Below are 22,169 nucleotides of genomic sequence, written 5' to 3' on the forward strand. Positions count from 1 at the left end.
GTGATGGCCGTAGAATGGAAGGATTAGTAATGGCAATGATCCTCACAGCTCATCTTGGCCATCCCTCGGTAGCGATGTCTCTCCTCGGGGGTGATCCACGAGGCGTCCAGGTAGGAGAGGCGGGGCAGGGTGTCCACCGTGAAGCCCGGGTAGAAGGGGGTCAGGGTGAAGGGGTTTCCCTCCAGCACCAAGGTCCTGAGACAAGGCATGGTGCTCAGGGCCTTTAGGAGGGGCCACTGGGCCTGGAAGTCGCAGTCGCTCAGGTCCAGACACACCAGCTGAGGCCTCAACACACACACACACACACATACACCACACACACAGACAAATTGTTCTTGTTGCTGCAATTTACTGGAATGAAAGTGGAAAACTACCTGGAGACTGTTTTTGTGGATTTAATCTTACCAGATGAGACAGAAAAAGGCCGACAATGGCAAGTCAAAAATCCACTATAAGACAGTATTCTGCTGTTTTTAGGATTTTGCTGCAAAAGCACTCGTCAAAGATCATCTACAGCAGGGGTCGGCAACCCGCGGCTCCGGAGCCGCATGCGGCTCTTTGATCACTCTGATGCGGCTCAGCAGCTCACTTGCTGAACCCCCCAATTTTCCCGTGAGACTTCCGGATTTCAGTGCCTCTCGCAGAAAACTCCCGGGATTAATATTCACCGATTTTCACCCTTACAGCCATCATGGCACAACATTTGGCGCCCTCTACAACCTGCATTAACAGCGTGCCAGCCCAACACTTGTTATACGAAATACATTTTCTGCTTGCACACGTACGTGACAGCAAGGCATACTTGGTCAACAGCCACACAGGTTACACTGACGGTGACCATATAAAACAACTTTAACACTCTTACTAATAATTCGCCACACTTTGAACCAAAACCAAACAAGAATGACAAACACATTTCGGGAGAACATCTGCACCTTAACACAACATAAACGGGCGGCATGGCGTAGTGGGTAGAGCAACCGTGCCAGAAACCTGAGGGTTGCAGGTTCGCTCCCCGCCTCTTACCATCCAAAAAAATCGCTGCCGTTGTGTCCTTGGGCGGGACACTTAACCCTTTTCCCCCGGTGCCGCTCACACCGGTGAATTGAATGATAGGTGGTGGTCGGAGGGGCCGTCGGCGCAAATTGCAGCCACGCTTCCGTCAGTCTACCCCAGGGCAGCTGTGGCTATGAAAGTAGCTTACCACCACCAGGTGTGAATGATTGATGGGTTCCACATGTAAAGCGACTTTGGGTACTTAGAAAAGCGCTATATAAATCCCAGTTATTATTATTATTATTATTATTATTAAACACAACAGAACAAACACCCAGAATCCCATGCAGCCCTGACTCTTCCGGCTACATTATACACCCCTGCTACCACCAAACCCCGCCCCCACCCCAAGCCTGCTCCCTCACACATCAACCCCCCCCCCCCCTCTGTGCGTCGGTTGAGGTGGGCGGGGTTTGGTAGCGGGGGTGTATAATGTATCCCGGAAGAGTTAGGGCTGCATGGGATTCTGGGTATTTGTCCTGTTGTGTTTATGTTGTGTTACGGTGCAGATGTTCTCCCGAAATGTGTTAGTCATTCTTGTTTGGTGTGGGTTCACAGTGTGGCGCATTATTAGTAAGAGTGTTAAAGTTTTTTTTATACCGCCACCGTCAGTGTAACCTGTGTGGTTGTTGACCAAGTATGCCTTGCTGTCACCTACTTGAGCAAGCGGAAGCCCCATACAACGTGTGGCTGATCAGGCATGCTGGTTGTAGGGGGCGCTATATGCTGTACCATCACGGCACGCATGACGCTGGCAAGCGCTATTCATTTGAAACCCGCGTGTCGCACCAGCACAAAAATTCCATATAAAAGGTGTGGGCGGCGTGTCTGAGACCCTTGGTTTATACATAGCACAAAGGAAAAAAACAAACTTTGTATGCAGTGTTATTTCATTTAAAATTTCAAATATTTTTGCGGCTCCCATTGTTTTCTATAATTTGTGAAACTGGTCAAAATGGCTCTTTGACTGATAAAGGTTGCCGACCCCTGATCTACAGCAGTGTTTTTCAACCTTTTTTGAGCCGAGGCACATTTGTTGCGTTGAAAAAATGCGGAGGCACACCACCAGCAGAAATGATTAAAAAACGGAACTAAGTTGACAGTAAAAAATTGTTGTCGCAATTGTTGGATATGACTTTAAACCAGGGGTCTCAGACACGCGGCCCGCGAGACGTTATTTTGCGGCCCGCACCTTAATATGAAAATGTTATGTTAGTGCGGCCCGCGAGATTTATATGAATGGCGCTTGCCAGCGTCATACTTGTCAACCCTCCCGATTTTTCCTCGAGACTCCCGAATTTCAGGGTAACCATTCTCTCGAATGTCTGCCGATTTTCACCCAAACAACAATATTAAGAGCGTGCCGTGATGGCACTGCCTTTAGCGCCCTCTACAACCTGTACAAACAGCGTACCAGCTCAGTCACATGTTGTATTTGGCTTCTTGGTCAACAGCCATACAGGTCACACTGAGGATGGCCGTATAAACAAGTTTAACACTGTTACAAATATGCGCCACACTGTGAACCCACACCAAACAAGAATGACAAAACACATTTCGGGAGAACATCCGCACCGTAACACAACATAAACGCAACAGAACAAATACCCAGAATCCCATGCAGCCCTAACTCTTCCAGGCTGCAATATACACCCCCGCTACCACCAAACCCCGACCTCCCCCAACCTTGCCCCCCTACACATCACCCTCCCCCCCTCCGTGCGTCGGTTGAGGGGGGCGGGGTTTGGTGGTAGCGGGGGTGTATATTGCAGCTCGGAGGAGTTAGGGCTGCAAGGTGTTCTGGGTATTTGTTATGTTGTGTTTAGGTTGTGTTACGGTGCAAAATGTGTTTGTCATTCTTGTTTGGTGTGGGTTCACAGTGTGGCGCATATTTGTAACAGTGTTAAAGTTGTTTATACGGCCACCCTCAGTGTGACCTGTATATGTATGTTGATCAAGTAGGTCTTGCAGTCACTTACGTGTGTCTGCAGAAGCCTCATACAACATGTGACTGGGCCGGCACGCTGTTTGTATGGTGAAAAAGCGGATGCGACGACAAGTTGTAGAGGACGTTAAAGGCAGTGCTTTCACGGCACGCCCTTAATAATGTTGTACGGGACAAAATCGGGAGAATGGTTGCCCCGGGAGATTGTCGGGAGGGGCACTGAAATTTGTGAGTCTCCCGGAAAAATCGGGAGGGTTGGCAAGTATGTTGCTAGGGCGGGATAGCCATTCAAAGAAGGTAAATTCATTAAAAAGTGCATGTTAGATTTCTTTTCTTGCGGCCCAGCCTCACCCAGTTTCTGCATCCAGTGGCCCCCAGGTAAATAGAGTTTGAGACCCCTGCTTTAAACCATAACCAAGCATGCATCAATATAGCTCTTGTCTCAAAGTAGGTGTACTGTCACCACCTGTCACATCACACCCTGACTTATTTGGAGTTTTTTGCTGTTTTCCTGTGTGTAGTCTTTTAGTTCTTGTCTTGCACTCCTATTTTGGTGGCTTTTTATCTTATTTTGGTATTTTCCTGCAGCAGTTTCATGTCTTCCTTTGAGCGCTATTTCCCGCATCTACTTTGTTTAACAATCAAGAATATTCCAGTTGTTTTTATCCTTCTTTGTGGGGACAATGTTGATGGTCATGTCATGTTTGCATGTACTTTGTGGACGCTGTCTTTGCTCCATAGTAAGTCTTTGCTGTCGTCCAGCATTCTGTTTTTGTTTACTTTGTAGCCAGTTCAGTTTTAGTTTCGTTCTGCGTAGCCTTCCCTAAGCTTCAATTAGTTTCTTAAGGGTACTCACTTTTTGTTTATTTTTGGTTGAAGCATTAGACACCTTCTTACCTGCACCCTGCCTCCCGCTGTTTCCAACATCGACAAAGAAATTAGCTACTAGCTGCCACCTACTGATATAGAAGAGTATTACACGGTTACTCTGCCCAGCTCTAAACAACAACTCATCATTTGCAGACTATAATTACCGGTTTGCAAAAAATATTTTTTACCCAAATAGGTGAAATTAGATAATCTCCCACGGCACACCAGACAATAATATCTCACGGCACACTAGTGTGCCGCGGCACAGTGGTTGAAAAACACTGATCTACAGTATGTGACAGGAGTATTCTGTTATTTTTAGTAATTCACTGCAAAACCAATAGTCAAATATCATCGATGTGAGAGGAATATTGAGCTGTTTTTAGGGAATCTTAATGGAATACCCAAGCCAAAGATCTTCTATAAAACAGGAGTGCGTTTTTGTTTTTAGCACCATGTTTTTCGGATTATAAATCGCTCCGGAGTATAAATCGCACCGGCCCAAAATACATAATAAAGAAGGAAAAAAAACATAGATAAGTCGCACTGGAGTATAAGTCGCATTTTGGGGGGAAATGTATTTGATAAAAGCCAACACCAAGAATAGACATTTGAAAGACAATTTAAAATAAATAAAGAATAGTGAACAACAGGCTGAATAAGTGTACGTTATATGAGGCATAAATAACCAACTGGTATGTTAACGTAACATATTATGGTAAGAGTCATTCAAATAACTATAACATATAGAACATGCTATACGTTTACCAAACAATCTGTCACTCCTAATCGCTAAATCCCATGAAATCTTATACGTCTAGTCTCTTACGTGAATGAGATAAATAATATTATTTGATATTTTACGGTAATGTGTTAATAATTTCACACATAAGTCGCTCCTGAGTATAAGTCGCACCCCCGGCCAAACTATGAAAAAAACTGCGATTTATAATCCGAAAAATACGGTAATCCACTGCAAAAACACTAGTCAAAGATCATTGATGTGACAGGAGTGTTCTGCTGTTTTTAGGAATCTACTGTAAAAACACTAGTCAAAGACCATTATGCTGTTTTTAGTCATCTGCTGCCAAAAAGCTGATTGATACAAGCTAATTAAATGGTACAGGTGTGCCTAATATTGTGGCCTGCTTGTGTCAGATTCATGGCGTGGTCCGGAAGGAGGATTCATAAGAAAATACGGTCTCTTGCCGGATAAAGGCCTTCTAAACATGTCGGACGGAGCATATCCCATGATGCAACACTGCCTGTTACGCAATATCAAAGTCGTCTCCTTGCTTTGATCTACGGAGCAGCGGGGAATTCACGGTGCCTCAAGGTGACCTCGTTGACAAGCCACTTCCTGTTTGAGTGTGACCCCTACCAGTGTCTTCCTGTGAGCTGAGTGACGTCACGGTGAGAGCCCAGTCCGTTAGACGCCAGGCCGAGGTACTGCAGACGAGGCGGCGGGGAGTTGGCCAGGCGGCCCAAAGCAGACAGAGAGTTGGCCCGCAGCTCCAACACCTGACGGACGCACAGACGCTCACTCAGCAGTAAAAGCTGTTGCTTTGTTCCGCTTTGTGACGGAGACACTTTACCTTCAAAGTCCTGGGAAGATTCTCAGCTGATATCTCAGAGATTTTGTTGGCACTCAGCACAAGTTCCTCCAAGTTGCAGAACTTCAGCAGGCAGTCGTCAATAACCGACACCTTGAAGATATTATAAAATCCATAAAAAGGTCAAGCAGACTAGATAGCCGTCACAGGAACATCATATTTACTCTTGTTTTTGACATGTAATAAAGTCTTTTAACTCTTCAACACTGCAGCTGTTCTGATCTTACAATTAATACTACAAATAATATAATATAATTTGTTGGTTGATTGATGATTACATTATTACTATTACTATTATTTTTTTCAAGTCATCAATTGTTTGATTCTTGAATTGACTTATTAAAAATTATTTTTTTTCTTTCAATAATTTTTTTTTTTAAATTACATTTATCAATTCATAAATTCTATAAGTATTTATTTATTGATTAAACTTTTTATTTATTAATTAATGTATTACATTATTTATTTAGAGATCATTACTGTTTATTTTACATTTAAACATGTTTAATTAAATAAACTACAAGCTTTGACAACTCATCTTACTTTAACTGCAATTTGTAAAATCTTTGAAATTCATTTGTGTAATTTTCTGTGTTTTAAAAAATACATTTGTTATTTACTTATTAATTATATTTATAGTATACAATTATATTTGAAATCAATTAAAAACTGGACAAGCAAAAATGATCATTGAACTATTTTCTAAACCACATTCATTTTATCAATGTTTTAAAATCCAATTTAATAGATACATTAAATTAATAAGATATTTATTTACAAAATGATGTGTTTATTGCGGGAAGAACTGCGGACACTCTCGTGATTTTGGATCACATCGGACTGTCTGCCCCGCAGGTTTGAGAACCAGTCATAGACAATTTAGAGTGAAAAGCAAATTTTCTTTTCACTCGTATACAAAACATTCTAACTTTGGATTGTTTCCCTGGCTTCTAGACTCTCCCGAAGGACAGTGCGGCGAAGACACAACAAACTCCCTTCTTGTCTCTCATGGACTTTGACTTTGGACTAGCGACTGCACGACATCAAGGCCACGGAACAGAGACACACTGCAGGCTTACACACAAACATGCATCCACAAAAATATACGCCATACACATACATAACTCCCCTCCCCCCACCCCCAATCCAACGCCCTCGACGCAAATCCCATAGGGGTGATGAAAGGATGGTCAGCGCCTGAGAGCTGCGGCCTACCATCATGACCCCGCACTCCCTTCCCTCTGTTGCTAGATATCTCGAGATGTATGTTGTAATACAGTTAGGTCCATAAATATTTGGACATTGACACAATTTTCAGTATTCCAGCTCTGTACAACACCACAATGGATTTGAAATTAAACAATCAAGATGTGCTTTAAGTGCAGACTTTGAGCTTTAATTTGAGGGTATTTACATCCAAATCAGGTGAACGGTGTAGGAATTACAACACATTTTATATGTGCCTTCCACTTTTTAAGGGACCAAAAGTAATTGGACAATTGGCTACTCAGCTGTTCCATAGCCAGATGTGTGTTATTCCCTTGTTTTTATCATTTACTTAATTTACAAAGAGCAGATAAAAGGCCTAGATGTCATTTCAAGTGTGGTATATTAGTTTGGAATCTGGGGAGGTCACCTCTCAATATGAAGTCCAAAGAGCTGTCCATATCAGTGAAGCAAGCCATCATTGGGCTGAAAAATCAAAACAAAGCCATCAGAGAGATAGCAAAAACATGAGGTGTGGCCAAATCAACAGTTTGGTACATTCTTAAAAAGAGAGAGCGCACTGCTAAGCTCAGCAACACCCAAAGACCTGGAAGACCACGGAAAACAAGTGTGGTGGATGACAGACAAATACCTTTCCTTGTCAAGAAAAAGCCCTTCACAACATTTGGCCAGATGAAGAAAACTCTCCAAGAGGTAGGTGTATCTGTGTCCAAGTCAACAATGAAGAGATGACTTCACCAGAGGAAATACAGAGGCTTCATCACAAGGCGTAAACCATTGGTGAGCCTCAAAAACAGGAAGGCTAGATTAGAGTTTGCCAAGAAACACGTAAAAGAGCCTGTGCAGTTCTGGAACAACAACTTATGGCCAGATGAGACAAAGATCAACTTGTACCAAAATTATGGAAAGAGAAGAGTATGCAGAAGGCAAGGAACTGCTCAAGATCCAAAGCATAGCACCTCATCAATGAAGCATGGTGGTGGTAGTGGCATGCATGGCTGCCAGTGGAACTGGATCTCTTATATTTATTGATGATGTGACAGCTGACAAAAGCAGTAGAATGAATTCTGAAGTGTTTGGGGCAATATTATCTGCTCATATTCAGCCTAATGCTTCAAAACTCATTGGACGGCGCTTCACAATGCAGATGGACAATGACCCGAAGCATACTGCGAAAGCAACCAAAGTTTTTTAAGGCAAAGAAATGGAATGTTCTGCAATGGCCAAGTCAATCACCTGACCTGAATCCCATTGAGCATGCATTTCACTTGCTGAAGACGAAACTGAAGGGAAAACGCCCAAAGAACAAGCAGGAAGTGAAGACCGCTGCAACAGAGGCCCGGCAGAGCATCACCATGGACCAAACCCAGCGTCTGGAGATGTCTATGTGTTCCACACTTCAGGCTGTCATTGACTGCAAAGGATTTGCAACAAAGTATTAAAAAGTGACAATTTGATTTATGATTATGTTAGTTTGTCCAATTACTTTTGGTCCCTTAAAAAGTGGAAGGCACATATAAAATGTGTTGTAATTCCTACACCGTTCACCTGATTTGGATGTAAATACCCTCAAATTAAAGCTCAGAGTGTACACTTAAAGCACATCTTGATTGTTTCATTTCAAATTCATTGTGGTGTTGTACAGAGCTGGAATACTGACAATTGTGTCAATGTCCAAATATTTATGGACCTAACTGTATGTATATGTGCTCTGCTATGGAGGTTTTTTTCCCACTCCAGACTGGGCCCCCTTAGGAGCCCAGTCTAGATTGTATTTTTTTTTACTCATCCTTCCCCAGCGTTTTACCTTTTTCCCCATCTTTTACGGGGCGCCTTATGGCGACCCATCAGCGTTCCTGTTCTGTAACCCTGTACACTGTTTGTTTGTCTAATCTTGAACGGGTTTGTGCTGAAAACAATGTTTCGTTGTACTTGTGCAATGACAATAAAGACCTATCCTATCCTATCCTATCCTTATTTATGATATCAAGCAATCCAATATGATTTTTAAGGTAAGAAAGCTCAAACATTGTTGTGAATGATTTTGTGATTGCATTATTTGAGCACTAAAAATGCTTAAAACGATCATCCCTAAAAACTGAATATGATTGGTATCTTTTAAACAGTTAATGTGTAATTTGCCATATCAGAAGCTAAAGTGTTGACTTGTTTTTTATGGGTTAGGGACAAGCGGGAGAAAATGGATGGGTTTCAGATATATTTGTGAATAATCATTTCATAACTATTGTCTCATATCCAACAGTGTATTACATTTTAAATCTAATCAAAAATACATATATTTACTATTCATATTTGTCTGAAAAGATTACATTCATAACTGTATTAGGCTAAACAATAAACACAAATCAAGCTTTTATCAAGAATACAAAGATTACTGTTGCTAGGCAGAACTAAGTAGAGGCAGAAAGCTTCACTGCCTCAGGTCTTAGAGAAAGGACAAGGACATAAAGTAAAAAAGAGGGAGATGTCCAGTGCACTCACGTCCTTGTCCACGATGCGTAACGTGCTGAAGTAGCTGCTGATGAAATCGGCGTTGATGCGTTCGGGCGCCACCACGGCCACCCGTCTGAGGGCGGCGGCCTGCGGGCTCCACAGCTCGTCCATCCTCCAGGGCGAGTGGGGACAACTCAGCAAGTCCAAAAGCATGTCCGTATCATCCGCGTCCACCTCCTCTGTGTTGACTCTGATCTTCCTCTGAGAGGAGACAGCATGTTATGTTCTGTTGCTCACCTACCTTCCCTACCATTTTGTCCCTGCTGTTGTCCTTTGGTTCTCCTCCTCACCTTCCTAATTGGACACACCTGATCATAATTTGTCACTGGGCTATTTAAGCAAGGCAAAGACAGCTTTTCCTTGCTGGTGTACTGCTTCCTGTGCCTTCCACGGCTCATATTTATAGCTTCCATGCATTTGCCGCAGGTCAGTTGTAATTTTTTAAAATTCTAACCTCGATTTTTTTTATCTCTCTCCAGAAGTTGAGAGTTTGTCTTTTGTGGACAGAAACCAGTCCCGGTATGTCTTGGCTGTCCCCTCGTGAACACTGGAAGCTCCGTTGTGGACTATATTTTCACGGTGTGCACTTTTGCCCGATCTTCTTTTCTTTGGACTTTTTATTATTAAAGAACTGCAGTTTTTGTTCAACCTTGCCTCACGTCTCTGGATCAGGAGTTCCACTAGTGACTAAGTTGTGACACAACAGCGCATTTTGTTGCATTATATTTAGAGATGTCCGATGATATCGGGCTGCCGATAATATCGGCCGATAAATGCTTTAAAATGTAATATCGGAAATTATCGGTATCGGTTTCAAAAAGTAAAATTTATGACTTTTAAAAACGCCGCTGTATGGAGTGGTACACGGACGTAGGGAGAAGTACAGAGCGCCAATAAACCTTAAAGGCACTGCCATTGCCATTCACACACACAAGTGAATGCAAAGCATACTTGGTCAACAGCCATACAGGTCACACTGAGGGTGGCCGTATAAACAACTTTAACACCGTTACAAATATGCGCCACACTGTGAACCCACGCCAAACAAGAATGACAAACACATTAGCGGTATAGCTCGGTTGGTAGAGTGGCCGTGCCAGCAACTTGAGGGTTTCAGGTTCGATCCCCGCTTCCGCCATCCTAGTCACTACCGTTGTGTCCTTGGGCAAGACACTTTACCCAACTGCTCCCAGTGCCACCCACACTGGTTTAAATGTAACTTAGATATTGGGTTTCACTATGCAAAGCGCTTTGAGTCACTAGAGAAAAAGCGCTATATAAATATAATTCACTTCACTTCACATTTCGGGAGAACATCCGCACCGTAACACAACATAAGCACAACAGAACAAATACCCAGAACCCCTTGCAGCACTAACTCTTCCGGGACGCTACAATATAGTAGGTATAGTAACACAGTATTGAAAATTAACATTCATAATGGATAATAATAACTTCTATTTTTGCTTCAATCATTTTAAAATGTAACAATACATTAAAAAAAATCAATTAGATTATAAAAAAAAAAAGGAGGAAGAAAGAAAATAACATTAAAAAAGCGGAATATAGAAACATATACAGTATAATGGTAAAACTAGATCAAGCTTAGCAGTGTGCCGTGGATTTGAATGAGTGTCAAAGTATACGTATGTATAATTGTGTTTGCTCAAGCGTGTGTATGTGTAAATGTGCGTGTCTATATATATATATATATATATATATATATATATATATATATACAAACCCCGTTTCCATATGAGTTGGGAAATTGTGATAGATGTAAATATAAACGGAATACAATGATTTGCAAATCATTTTTAACCCATATTCAGTTGAATATGCTACAAAGACAACATATTTGATGTTCAAACGGATAAACTTTTTTTTTTTTTTGCAAATAATCATTAACTTTAGAATTTGAAGCCAGCAACACGTGACAAAGAAGTTGGGAAAGGTGGCAATAAATACTGATAAAGTTGAGGAATGCTCATCAAACACTTATTTGGAACATCCCACAGGTGAACAGGCAAATTGGGAACAGGTGGGTGCCATGATTGGGTATAAAAGTAGATTCCATGAAATGCTCAGTCATTCACAAACAAGGATGGGGCGAGGGTCACCACTTTGTCAACAAATGCGTGAGCAAATTGTTGAACAGTTTAAGAAAAACCTTTCTCAACCAGCTACTGCAAAGAATTTAGGGATTTCACCATCTACGGTCTGTAATATCATCAAAGGATTCAGAGAATCTGGAGAAATCACTGCACGTAAGCAGCTAAGCCCGTGACCTTCGATCCCTCAGGCTGTACTGCATCAACAAGCGACATCAGTGTGTAAAGGATATCACCACATGGGCTCAGGAACACTTCAGAAACCCACTGTCAGTAACTACAGTTGGTCGCTACATCTGTAAGTGCAAGAAAAAACTCTCCTATGCTAGGCAAAAACCGTTTATCAACAACACCCAGAAACGCCGTCGGCTTCCCTGGGCCTGAGCTCATCTAAGATGGACTGATACAAAGTGGAAAAGTGTTCTGTGGTCTGACGAGTCCACATTTCAAATTGTTTTTGGAAACTGGATGTCGTGTCCTCCGAACTAAAGAGGAAAAGAACCATCCGGATTGTTATAGGCGCAAAGTTGAAAAGCCGGCATCTGTGATGGTATGGGGGTGTATTAGTGCCCAAGACATGGGTAACTTACACATCTGTGAAGGCGCCATTAATGCTGAAAGGTACATACAGGTTTTGGAGCAACATATGTTGCCATCCAAGCAACGTTACCATGGACGCCAAGCAACGTTACCATGGACGCCCTTGCTTATTTCAGCAAGACAATGCCAAGCCACGTGTTACATCAACGTGGCTTCATAGTAAAAGAGTGCGGGTACTAGGCTGGCCTGCATGTAGTCCAGACCTGTCTCTTATTGAAAATGTGTGGCGCATTATGAAGCCTAAAATACCACAACGGAGACCCCCGGACTGTTGAACAACTTAAGCTGTACATCAAGCAAGAATGGGAAAGAATTCCACCTGAGAAGCTTAAAAAATGTGTCTCCTCAGTTCCCAAACGTTTACTGAGTGTTGTTAAAAGGAAAGGCCATGTAACACAGTGGTGAACATGCCCTTTCCCAACTACTTTGACACGTGTTGCAGCCATGAAATTCTAAGTTAATTATTATTTGCAAAAAAAAAAAAAAGGTTTATGAGTATGAACATCAAATATGTTGTCTTTGTAGCATATTCAACTGAACATGGGTTGAAAAGGATTTGCAAACCATTGTATTCCGTTTATATTTACATCCAACACAATTTCCCAACTCATATGGAAACAGGGTTTGTATATAAATATGTATATGATTAATGTCAGCCAGTCTGTGTGGAAGCCAAGGCATGGTCGCGAGCTGCACCAAAACGCATGTGCGGCGCTCAGGCAGCTAGGAACTACCAGTCAGACCAGTCAGGAAAAGGCCACCCCAGGACAGTCAGGCAACCGGGCAGGCCCCACAACAGGTGGCGCCACACCACAGGCGACGCGGATGTCACCACCGCGGCCGGAGTCCTGCACAACCATCGCCTCGAGAGCACAAGACTCCGGCAGGGAGAAGCTCATGACCCCCACCCTCAGAGCAAGCCGAGCTCAATTTGCAGGAGGACAGAGTCAAGAGCCCCCAACAGCAGGGCCCAGCAGGGGAGCATGTCCCGCCGGATGGCCACGACCCATCCAAACAACCCAAAGTGTCGTGAAGCGCACCCAGTGCCAAACACGCACACAGCCGCAGACAGTGCCGAGGGCGAACAGCGTGCCTCCATCTCGAAGAGGGAAAAAAACACCCATACACGGCAAGCAGCTGGCTGGGACCCAAACCAGACCGAAGCCGTCTGCCCACCCACCTATCCGCACACCCCCACTCACCTAGCAAGCTATATATATATATATATATATATATATATATATATATATATATATATATATATATATATATATATATATATATATATATATATATATATACACATATATATATACACATATACATATACATATACATATACATATACATATACATATACATATACAGGCAGAGTAAAGGGGAGGTGGGACAAGGAATCTCAAAGACTAGTGATAGATTCCCCCAAGTTATTAACGAGAGCACAGGACCACATCGAGTGTAAGTACTTATCTACCTTATCTGAGCAGTGTACACAAATGTTAGTCATCCAAACCCATTTTAGACATCCTTTAAACTGTGTAATGTGTTCTATAAAGAGTTTAAAGGGGAACATTATCACCAGACCTATGCAAGCGTCAACATATACCTTGATGTTGCAGAAAAAAAGACCATATATTTTTTTAACCGATTTCCGAACTCTAAATGGGTGAATTTTGGCGAATTAAACGCCTTTCTATTATTCGCTCTCGGAGCGATGACGTCACAACGTGACGTCACATCGGGAAGGAATCCGCCATTTTCTCAAACACATTACAAACACCGAGTCAAATCAGCTCTGTTATTTTCCGTTTTTTTCGACTGTTTTCCGTACCTTGGAGACATCATGCCTCGTCGGTGTGTTGTCGGAGGGTGTAACAACACGAACAGGGACGGATTCAAGTTGCACCAGTGGCCCAAAGATGCGAAAGTGGCAAGAAATTGGACGTTTGTTCCGCACACTTTACCGACGAAAGCTCTCCCGTCCAAAAGCAGAACCTAGTAACTCACTTCTAGCTGATTTTGATAAAACAAACGAAAACCAATCTATTTTATATTAAAGTCCCATCCATTCACAGAGATTTGATTTCTGCTTTGTTGATGTTAATTGGTATCCGCAATTCCAGCCTGCAATTTTCGTTCAGAATGTCCTAGTAACTCCAAAATTATTATCAGCTCAGTTTTGACCAAAATTGAGTTACTGGGTTTTGCCTTTGGACGGGAGAGCTATGCTACGACAGAGATGGCAAGAATGTGTGGATATCCTGCGACACTCAAAGCAGATGCATTTCCAACGATAAAGTCAAAGAAATCTGCCGCCAGACCCCCATTGAATCTGCCGGAGTGTGTGAGCAATTCAGGGACAAAGGCCCTCGGTAGCACGGCAAGCAATGGCGGCAGTTTGTTCCCGCAGACGAGCGAGCTAAACCCCCTGGATGTCTTGGCTCACACCGTCCCTTATGCCATCGAAGATGATCAAGAGAAGAATATCGACCCTAGCTTCCCTGGCCTGCTGACATCAACTCCAAAACTGGACAGATCAGCTTTCAGGAAAAGAACACGGATGAGGGTATGTCTACAGAATATTTTAATTGATGAAAATTGGGCTGTCTGCACTCTCAAAGTGCATGGTGTTGCCAAATGTATTTCATATGCTGTAAACCTAGTTCATAGTTGTTAGTTTCCTTTAGTGCCAAACAAACACATACCAATCGTTGGTTAGAAGGCGATCGCCGAATTCGTCCTCGCTTTCTCCCGTGTCGCTGGCTGTCGTGTCGTTTTCGTCGGTTTCGCTTGCATACGGTTCAAACCGATACGGCTCAATAGCTTCAGTTTCTTCTTCAATTTCGTTTTCGCTACCGGCCTCCACACTACAACCATCCGTTTCAATACATGCGTAATCTGTTGAATCGCTTAAGCCGCTGAAATCCGAGTCTGAATCCGCTATAGCTTGCTGTTCTATCCGCCATGTTTGTTTGTATCGGCATCACTGTGTGACGTCACAGGAAAATGGACGGGTGTATATAACGATGGTTAAAATCAGGCACTTTGAAGCTTTTTTTAGGGATATTGCGTGATGGGTAAAATTTTGAAAAAAACTTCGAAAAATATAATAAGCCACTGGGAACTGATTTTTAATGGTTTCAACCCTTCTGAAATTGTGATAATGTTCCCCTTTAATAACTGGATTAGCCGTAAATTGGTATTCTTAATTAGACGAGAAGTATTGAGGCATATTTGTTTCCATTTCTCACTGGCTCTCATCGAGGGCGGTCGTTACCTTTCCCTCTCCCTTATCTCTCCTGTTTGTTTCTATTTTTGGTCTTCTCTTAACTTTCTTGTTGCCTCTTTTTGCACTGCTCTCAAAATCTAAACAATGGAATTGATTAACTGGCCTCTCAACGAAATTGAGACATCACCCCCGCCTTCCCCAAAACGGGAGGGTGGAGGGCGGAGTTGGTGGCGGGTCGCCAAGCCTTGTGAGATAGGGCGCTGGAGCCTATCTCAGCTACAATCGGGTGGAAGGCGGGGTACACCCTGGACAAGTCGCCAGCTCATCGCAGGACCAACACAGATAGACAGACAACATTCACACTCTAGGGCTGATTTTTAGCGTTGCCAATCAACCTATCTCCAGGTGTATGTCTTTGGAAGTGGGAGAACATGCAAACTCCACACAGAAAGATCCCGAGCGCAGGATCGAACCCAGGACCTTCGTATTGTGAGGCAGACGCACTAACCCCTCTTCCACCGTTACTAGTGTTTAGAATCAATCTGGACTTTAATTTATGTTCCTCTCCAGCGTTCCATTCGTATTTTAGTTCCACTTCCTCTCTGGCTCCACCACTACTGTGGCCTGAGCGCTGTCTCCCTCACCTGTCCCCGTTTGGCAATCTAGGCACATTTGTTCTGGGTTGCCAATAAGACTTCTTTATATTCCAGGCTAGACCGCAGACAGGGAGGGATCACTGTTCTTTGTTAGTGCTGCTCTACAGAAACAGTGTGTTTATTTCCAAAGAAGTGTCGTGTCTGTGCACTCCCTAACTGCACTTGCATTCTTTAGTTATTATAGTTGTATCTGTGCTACACCTGTAGTCTATGCATCTTGGGGTTCCAGACAGACAGAACAAAACAGAATGATCCATCCAAGTACGAAACACGAGAGATTTAAAGGCCTACTGAAATGACATTTTTTTATTTAAACGGGGATAGCAGATCCATTCTATGTGTCATACTTGATCATTTTGGGATATTGCCATATTTTTGCTGAAAGGATTTAGTATAGAACAACGACGATAAAGTTCGCAACTTTTGGTCGCTGATAAAAAAAAGCCTTGCCTGTTGCCAAGTTGAAAGTCTCCTCACATTTCTCCATTGTTTACACCAGCAGCGAGAGCGATTGGGACCGAGAAAGCGACGATTACCCCATTCATGTGAGCCAGGATGAAAGATTCGTGGATGAGGAACGAGAGAGTGAAGTATTAAAGTGCGGTGCAGGACGCATCTTTTTTCGCTCTGACCGTAACTTAGGTACAAGGGCTCATTGGATTCCACACTCTCTCCTTTTTCTATTGTGGATCACGGATTTGTATTTTAAACCACCTCGGATACTATATCCTCTTGAAAATGAGTCAAGAACACGAAATGGACATTCACAGTGACTTTTATCTCCACAACAATACATCGGTGAAGCACTTTAGCTACGGAGCTAACGTGATAGCATCGGGCTGAACTGCAGATAGAAACAAAAGAAATAAACCCCTGACTGGAAGGACAGACAGAAAATCAACAATACTATTAAACCATGGACCTGTAACTACACGGTTAATGCTTTACAGCCTGGCGAAGCTTAACAATGCTGTTGCTAACGACGCCATTGAATCTAACTTAGCTACGGACCTCGACAGAGCTATGATAAAAACATTAGCTCTCCACCTACGCCAACCCTCATCTGCTCATCAACACCGAAGCTCACCTGCGTTCCAGCGATCGACGGAGCGACGAAGGACTTCACCCGATCATCGATGCGGTCGGCGGCTAGCGTCGGATAGCGCGTCTGCTATCCAAGTCAAAGTCCTCCTGGTTGTGTTGCTGTAGCCAGACGCTAATACACCGATCGCATCTACAGCTTTCTTCTTTGCAGTCTCCATTGTTCATTAAACAAATTGCAAAAGATTCACCAACACAGATTTTGCGATGAAAACTGAGCTTTTTGCATTGGATACAATGGCGCCCCAATACTTCCGTTTCACCCATCGACGACACGCGCATACGTCATCATACCTAGACGTTTTCAACCGGAAGTTTCGCAGGAAATTTAAAATTGCACTTTATAAGTTAACCCGGCCGTATTGGCATGTGTTGCAATGTTAAGATTTCATCATTGATATATCAACTATCAGACTGCGTGGTCGGTAGTAGTGGGTTTCAGTAGGCTTTTAAGGGGCAGCTCGGGAGAAGGTTGCTGACAAGAGGTGTGACCGCATAGTCCTCATGATTGACAAGCTCTGTGGCTTGATTGCTAGTTCCTCAGCTCCCTCCCACCCGTCCCTGTCATCTGTTCCAGTGGGGCGGCCAGAGTCGACGGGATGCGAGATCCCCCAGTTCCCTGTACAGCTCTCACAACTTCCAGTGAGGCCACCTGCGACGCTGCCGTCACCATTTAATCCTGCACCTGTGAAGTTTCCAGCAATGACACCGCCGCCTGTTCTGGTGAAGCCACCTCAGATACTGCCGCTACCATTCCTTCCTTTGCCAGCGGGTTTGCCACCTGCCTCCCCCCTGGTGGGGTCGTCGCTTGCACTTCCTCCTGTGATGTTTTCGCCTCTGGTAGGTTCAGTCCAGACACCATTTACCATCGCCGCTTCTACCCAAGCGCGTTCAACCTCCACACCAGCAACAGAGGCAGGGCTATGGTTTGATCCACACCACGGTTCGTTCTTCACATGGTTCTTCCTCATCGGAATTAAGTGAGCGTGAGCGAACTCCAGCAGGGTTAGGATCCCTCTCAAAAAGCATGAGTCCGGACACCAGAAGAGAGTTGAGAAAGAGACCAGGAGTAGGAGCAGCGGAGCAGGGGCCTTGGACATTAAAAAATATTTTTCTAAGAATGGTAGGAGTAAAACTACTGAGGGCTGAAACATTTAGCCTACTTGTTCATTCTTTAAAGGGGAACATTATCACAATTTCAGAATGGTTAAAACCATTAAAAATCAGTTCCCAGTGGCTTATTATAGTTTTTTTTTTAAATTTTACCCATCACGCAATATCCCTAAAAAAAGCTTCAAAGTGCCTGATTTTAACCATCGTTATATACACCCATCCATTTTCCTGTGATGTCACATAGTGAAGCCAACACAAACAAACATGGCGGAAAGAACAGCAAGCTATAGCGACATTAGCTCGGATTCAGACTCAGATTTCAGCGGCTTAAGCGATTCAACAGATTACGCATGTATTGAAACGGATGGTTGTAGTGTGGAGGCAGGTAGCGAAAACGAAATTGAAAAAGAAACTGTAGCCATTGAGCCATATCGGTTTGAACCGTATGCAAGCGAAACCGACGAAAACGACACGACAGCCAGCGACACGGGAGAAAGCGAGGACGAATTCGGCGATCGCCTTCTAACCAACAATTGGTATGTGTTTGTTTGGCATTAAAGGAAACTAACAACTATGAACTAGGTTTACAGCATATGAAATACATTTGGCAACAACATGCACTTTAAGAGTGCAGACAGCCCAATTTTCATCAATTAATATATTCTGTAGACATACCCTCATCCGCGCTCTTTTCCTGAAAGCTGATCTGTCCAGTTTAAGGGACGGTGTGAGCCAAGACATCCAGGGGGTTTAGCTCGCTCGTCTGCGGGAACAAACTGCCGCCATTGCTTGCCGTGCTACCGAGGTCCTTTGTCCCTGAATTGCTCACACACTCCGGCAGATTCAATGGGGGTCTGGCGGCAGATTTCTTTGACTTTATCGTTGGAAATGCATCTGCTTTGAGTGTCGCAGGATATCCACACATTCTTGCCATCTCTGTCGTAGCATAGCTTTCATCGGTAAAGTGTTCGTGTTGTTACACCCTCCGACAACACACCGACGAGGCATGATGTCTCCAAGGTACGGAAAACAGTAAAAAAAAACGGAAAATAACAGAGCTGATTTGACTCGGTGTTTGAGAAAATGGCGGATTGCTTCCCGATGTGACGTCATCGCTCCGAGAGCGAATATTAGAAAGGCGTTTAATTCGCCAAAATTCACCCATTTAGAGTTCGGAAATCGGTTAAAAAAATATATGGTCTTTTTTCTGCAACATCAAGGTATATATTGACGCTTACATAGGTCTGGTGATAATGTTCCCCTTTAATGTCTGTAACATTACCTTTGAAGTTCAGCCTGCTGAACTTTGGAACCTACTTTAGCTGTCATCTGGCCGTACGACAACGTGGGCAAGTCGCCAGTTAATAAAAAAAATAAATAGTCGCCAGTTCATTGTAGAGCAACGGTGTGACTGTGTGTTGCACACATATCACTGTTGGCAGTGCACCCATTCACAGGCTGCATTTAATTGTATAATGACGCATTCAAGTTTTACTCGGTAATTAATAATTACTGAGTACTTATTAAACTATATTATTAATAATGGATCATTACTGAGTAACTGAATAATTACCTTCGTCAGATGCTCATAATTGCAAATTATGAGCATCTGACAAAGGTCAGTTACGTTATCATGATGTGTTCAATGTGGTCTTGTAAAATGCATTACTTGGACATTTAAATAGCCTAAAAAAGTTAAATGTTCAAAGATTTCTTGTTATTTGTTTTAATACTAATAGAAAATACAAGACACCATTATCTTGTGACCCAAAGTTGGATCTGAGGCTAGGTATTTCAACATGTCAGAAGTGCCAAGCTCCTTGGAGTGATGCTGGACTGCACTCTATCCTGGTCAAACCATATCAGTGATATAGTTACAAAGATGGGAAGGGCTGTTGGTATTTCCAGGAAATGTGCTGCTTTTGTTGATCCACCTCTTCTTTGTCAGATTGTTAAGAGTTTAGTCTTGTGTCATCTTGACTATTGTTCTACAGCAGGGGTGCTCATTACGTCGATCGCGATCATGGAGGGTGTGTCAGTCGATCACCAGCCAGGCATTAAAAAAATAGTCCTAAAAATGAGAGATCATAAATCTTCACCATGACGTCACTTTCGTCACTTGATTGACATTCACGGCACCCGAGGGTCTTCTGAGATGAGCTTGTGCACAAGCTAGCAAGCTACGGAGTTTGCCGACAATGTATTTCTTGTAAAGTGTATACAAAAGAGTACGGAAGCTGGATAAATAAGATGCCAAAAACCAACCACTTTCATGTGGTATTGGACAGAAAGGAGGACTTTTTTTCTCCTCCATTCGAAAATGTGGACGTTATCCGCACCATTGTCTGATTCCAATCAATGCAAGTCATCAGGAATCAGGTAATACACCAACTTATATTCTGGTCTTCATGAAAGAAAGGAATCTATATGTGTTAAACATGCTTGTATTATCTTTAAACACTTTTAACTTATTAACAATACCAAATATGTGGGCTTTGTACCGAGGATGTCGTTGTGGCTTGTGCAGCCCTTTGAGACACTTGTGATTTAGGGCTATATAAATAAAGATTGAATATTAATTATATGTGTTAAACATGCTTGTATTATCTTTAAACACCTTTAACTTATTAACAATATTAACTATATGTGCTAAACATGCTTGTATTATCATTAAACACCTTTGACTTGTTAACAATATTAACTATATGTGTTAAACATGATTGTATTAGCTTTAAACACCTTTAACTTGTTAACAATATTAACTATATGTGTTAAACATTCTTGTATTATCATTAAACCCCTTTAATTTATTAACAATATTAACTATATGTGTTAAACATGCTTGCATTATCTTTAAACACCTTTGACTTGTTAACAATATTAACTATATGTGTTAAACATGCTTGTATTATCTTTAACCACCTTTAAGTTGTTATCAATATTAACTATATGTGTTAAACATTCTTGTATTATCATTAAACCCCTTTAATTTATTAACAATATTAACTATATGTGTTAAACATGCTTGCATTATCTTTAAACACCTTTAACTTATTAACAATAATAACTATATGTGTTAAACATGCTTGTATTATCATTAAACACCTTTAACTTGTTAACAATATTAACTATATGTGTTAAACATGCTTGTATTATCATTAAATACCTTTAACTTATTAACAATATTAACTATATGTGTTAAACATTCTTGTATTATCATTAAACTCCTTTAATTTATTAACAATATTAACTATATGTGTTAAACATGCTTGTATTATCATTAAACACCTTTAACTTATTAACAATATTAACTATATGTGTTAAACATTCTTGTATTATCATTAAACCCCTTTAATTTATTAACAATATTAACTATATGTGTTAAACATGCTTGTATTATCATTAAACACCTTTAACTTGTTAACAAAAACATATATTTCATAAATAAGTAAATATAAATTATATATATGAATGAGGTGGATCCCCACGACTTGATCAATTGAAAAATAGCTCGCCTGCAGAAAAAGTGTGAGCACCCCTGGTCTATAGTCTGGGCGTCTGCTGCAAGTGGTAAGATCAGTAAGCTCCAGATTGTCCAGAATAGGCCAGCAAGGCTGGTTCTGGGTTGTTCACTAAGAACCAACGTTAACCAAATGCATGCTTCTCTTTCCTGGCTAACAGTGCAGAACAGGTTGTCAGCTAATACTCTAATATTGTTCAAATCAGTGACCGGTAGTAAAACTCCTGCTTTTCTCATGGCCCAAATAGTTCACAGGAGCACTATACATAATCATAATACCAGGGCGTCCAGTGAGGGGCATTTTGTACTCCCTCGTCCCAGGAAGAATGCTTTGCGGAAATCTTTTATTTTTTTTATCTTTATCGCTCTGGAATAACCTGCCTCAAATTCTCACCGGCATTGAAAGTAAACAGGTTTTTAAAAAGAGAGTAATATTTTATCTGAGTCTTTAAATTAGTTTGCTAGTTGATGATTTGTTTGGTTTTATATTGTGTAGTTATATTCATATGGTAATTATTATTCTGTGACTGTAAATTGTTTTCTTATTAATGCTTTTATTTTTTTCTGTATTGTGTGGTTATAATTGTATGCTTTTACTTGTAATTGTATTGAAT

At 42.0% G+C, this 22,169-nt stretch overlaps 1 protein-coding gene across 1 annotated transcript in view; it reads right to left on the minus strand.

Annotated features, from left to right (window-relative positions):
• LOC133578604 (leucine-rich repeat-containing protein 43-like) overlaps positions 1 to 22,169 on the minus strand; it is a 62,362-nt gene that overhangs the window by 27,750 nt on the left and 12,443 nt on the right. The window contains exons 2-5 of the mRNA XM_061933057.1: positions 9,214 to 9,426; positions 5,467 to 5,577; positions 5,253 to 5,392; positions 47 to 285 (exon numbers count right to left, since the gene is read on the minus strand). Coding sequence (XP_061789041.1) covers positions 47 to 285; positions 5,253 to 5,392; positions 5,467 to 5,577; positions 9,214 to 9,426 — 703 coding nt within the window. The remainder of the gene's footprint in view (positions 1 to 46; positions 286 to 5,252; positions 5,393 to 5,466; positions 5,578 to 9,213; positions 9,427 to 22,169) is intronic.

The sequence above is a fragment of the Nerophis lumbriciformis genome, linkage group LG03, assembly GCF_033978685.3.
Source record: "Nerophis lumbriciformis linkage group LG03, RoL_Nlum_v2.1, whole genome shotgun sequence".
Lineage (NCBI taxonomy): Eukaryota > Metazoa > Chordata > Actinopteri > Syngnathiformes > Syngnathidae > Nerophis > Nerophis lumbriciformis.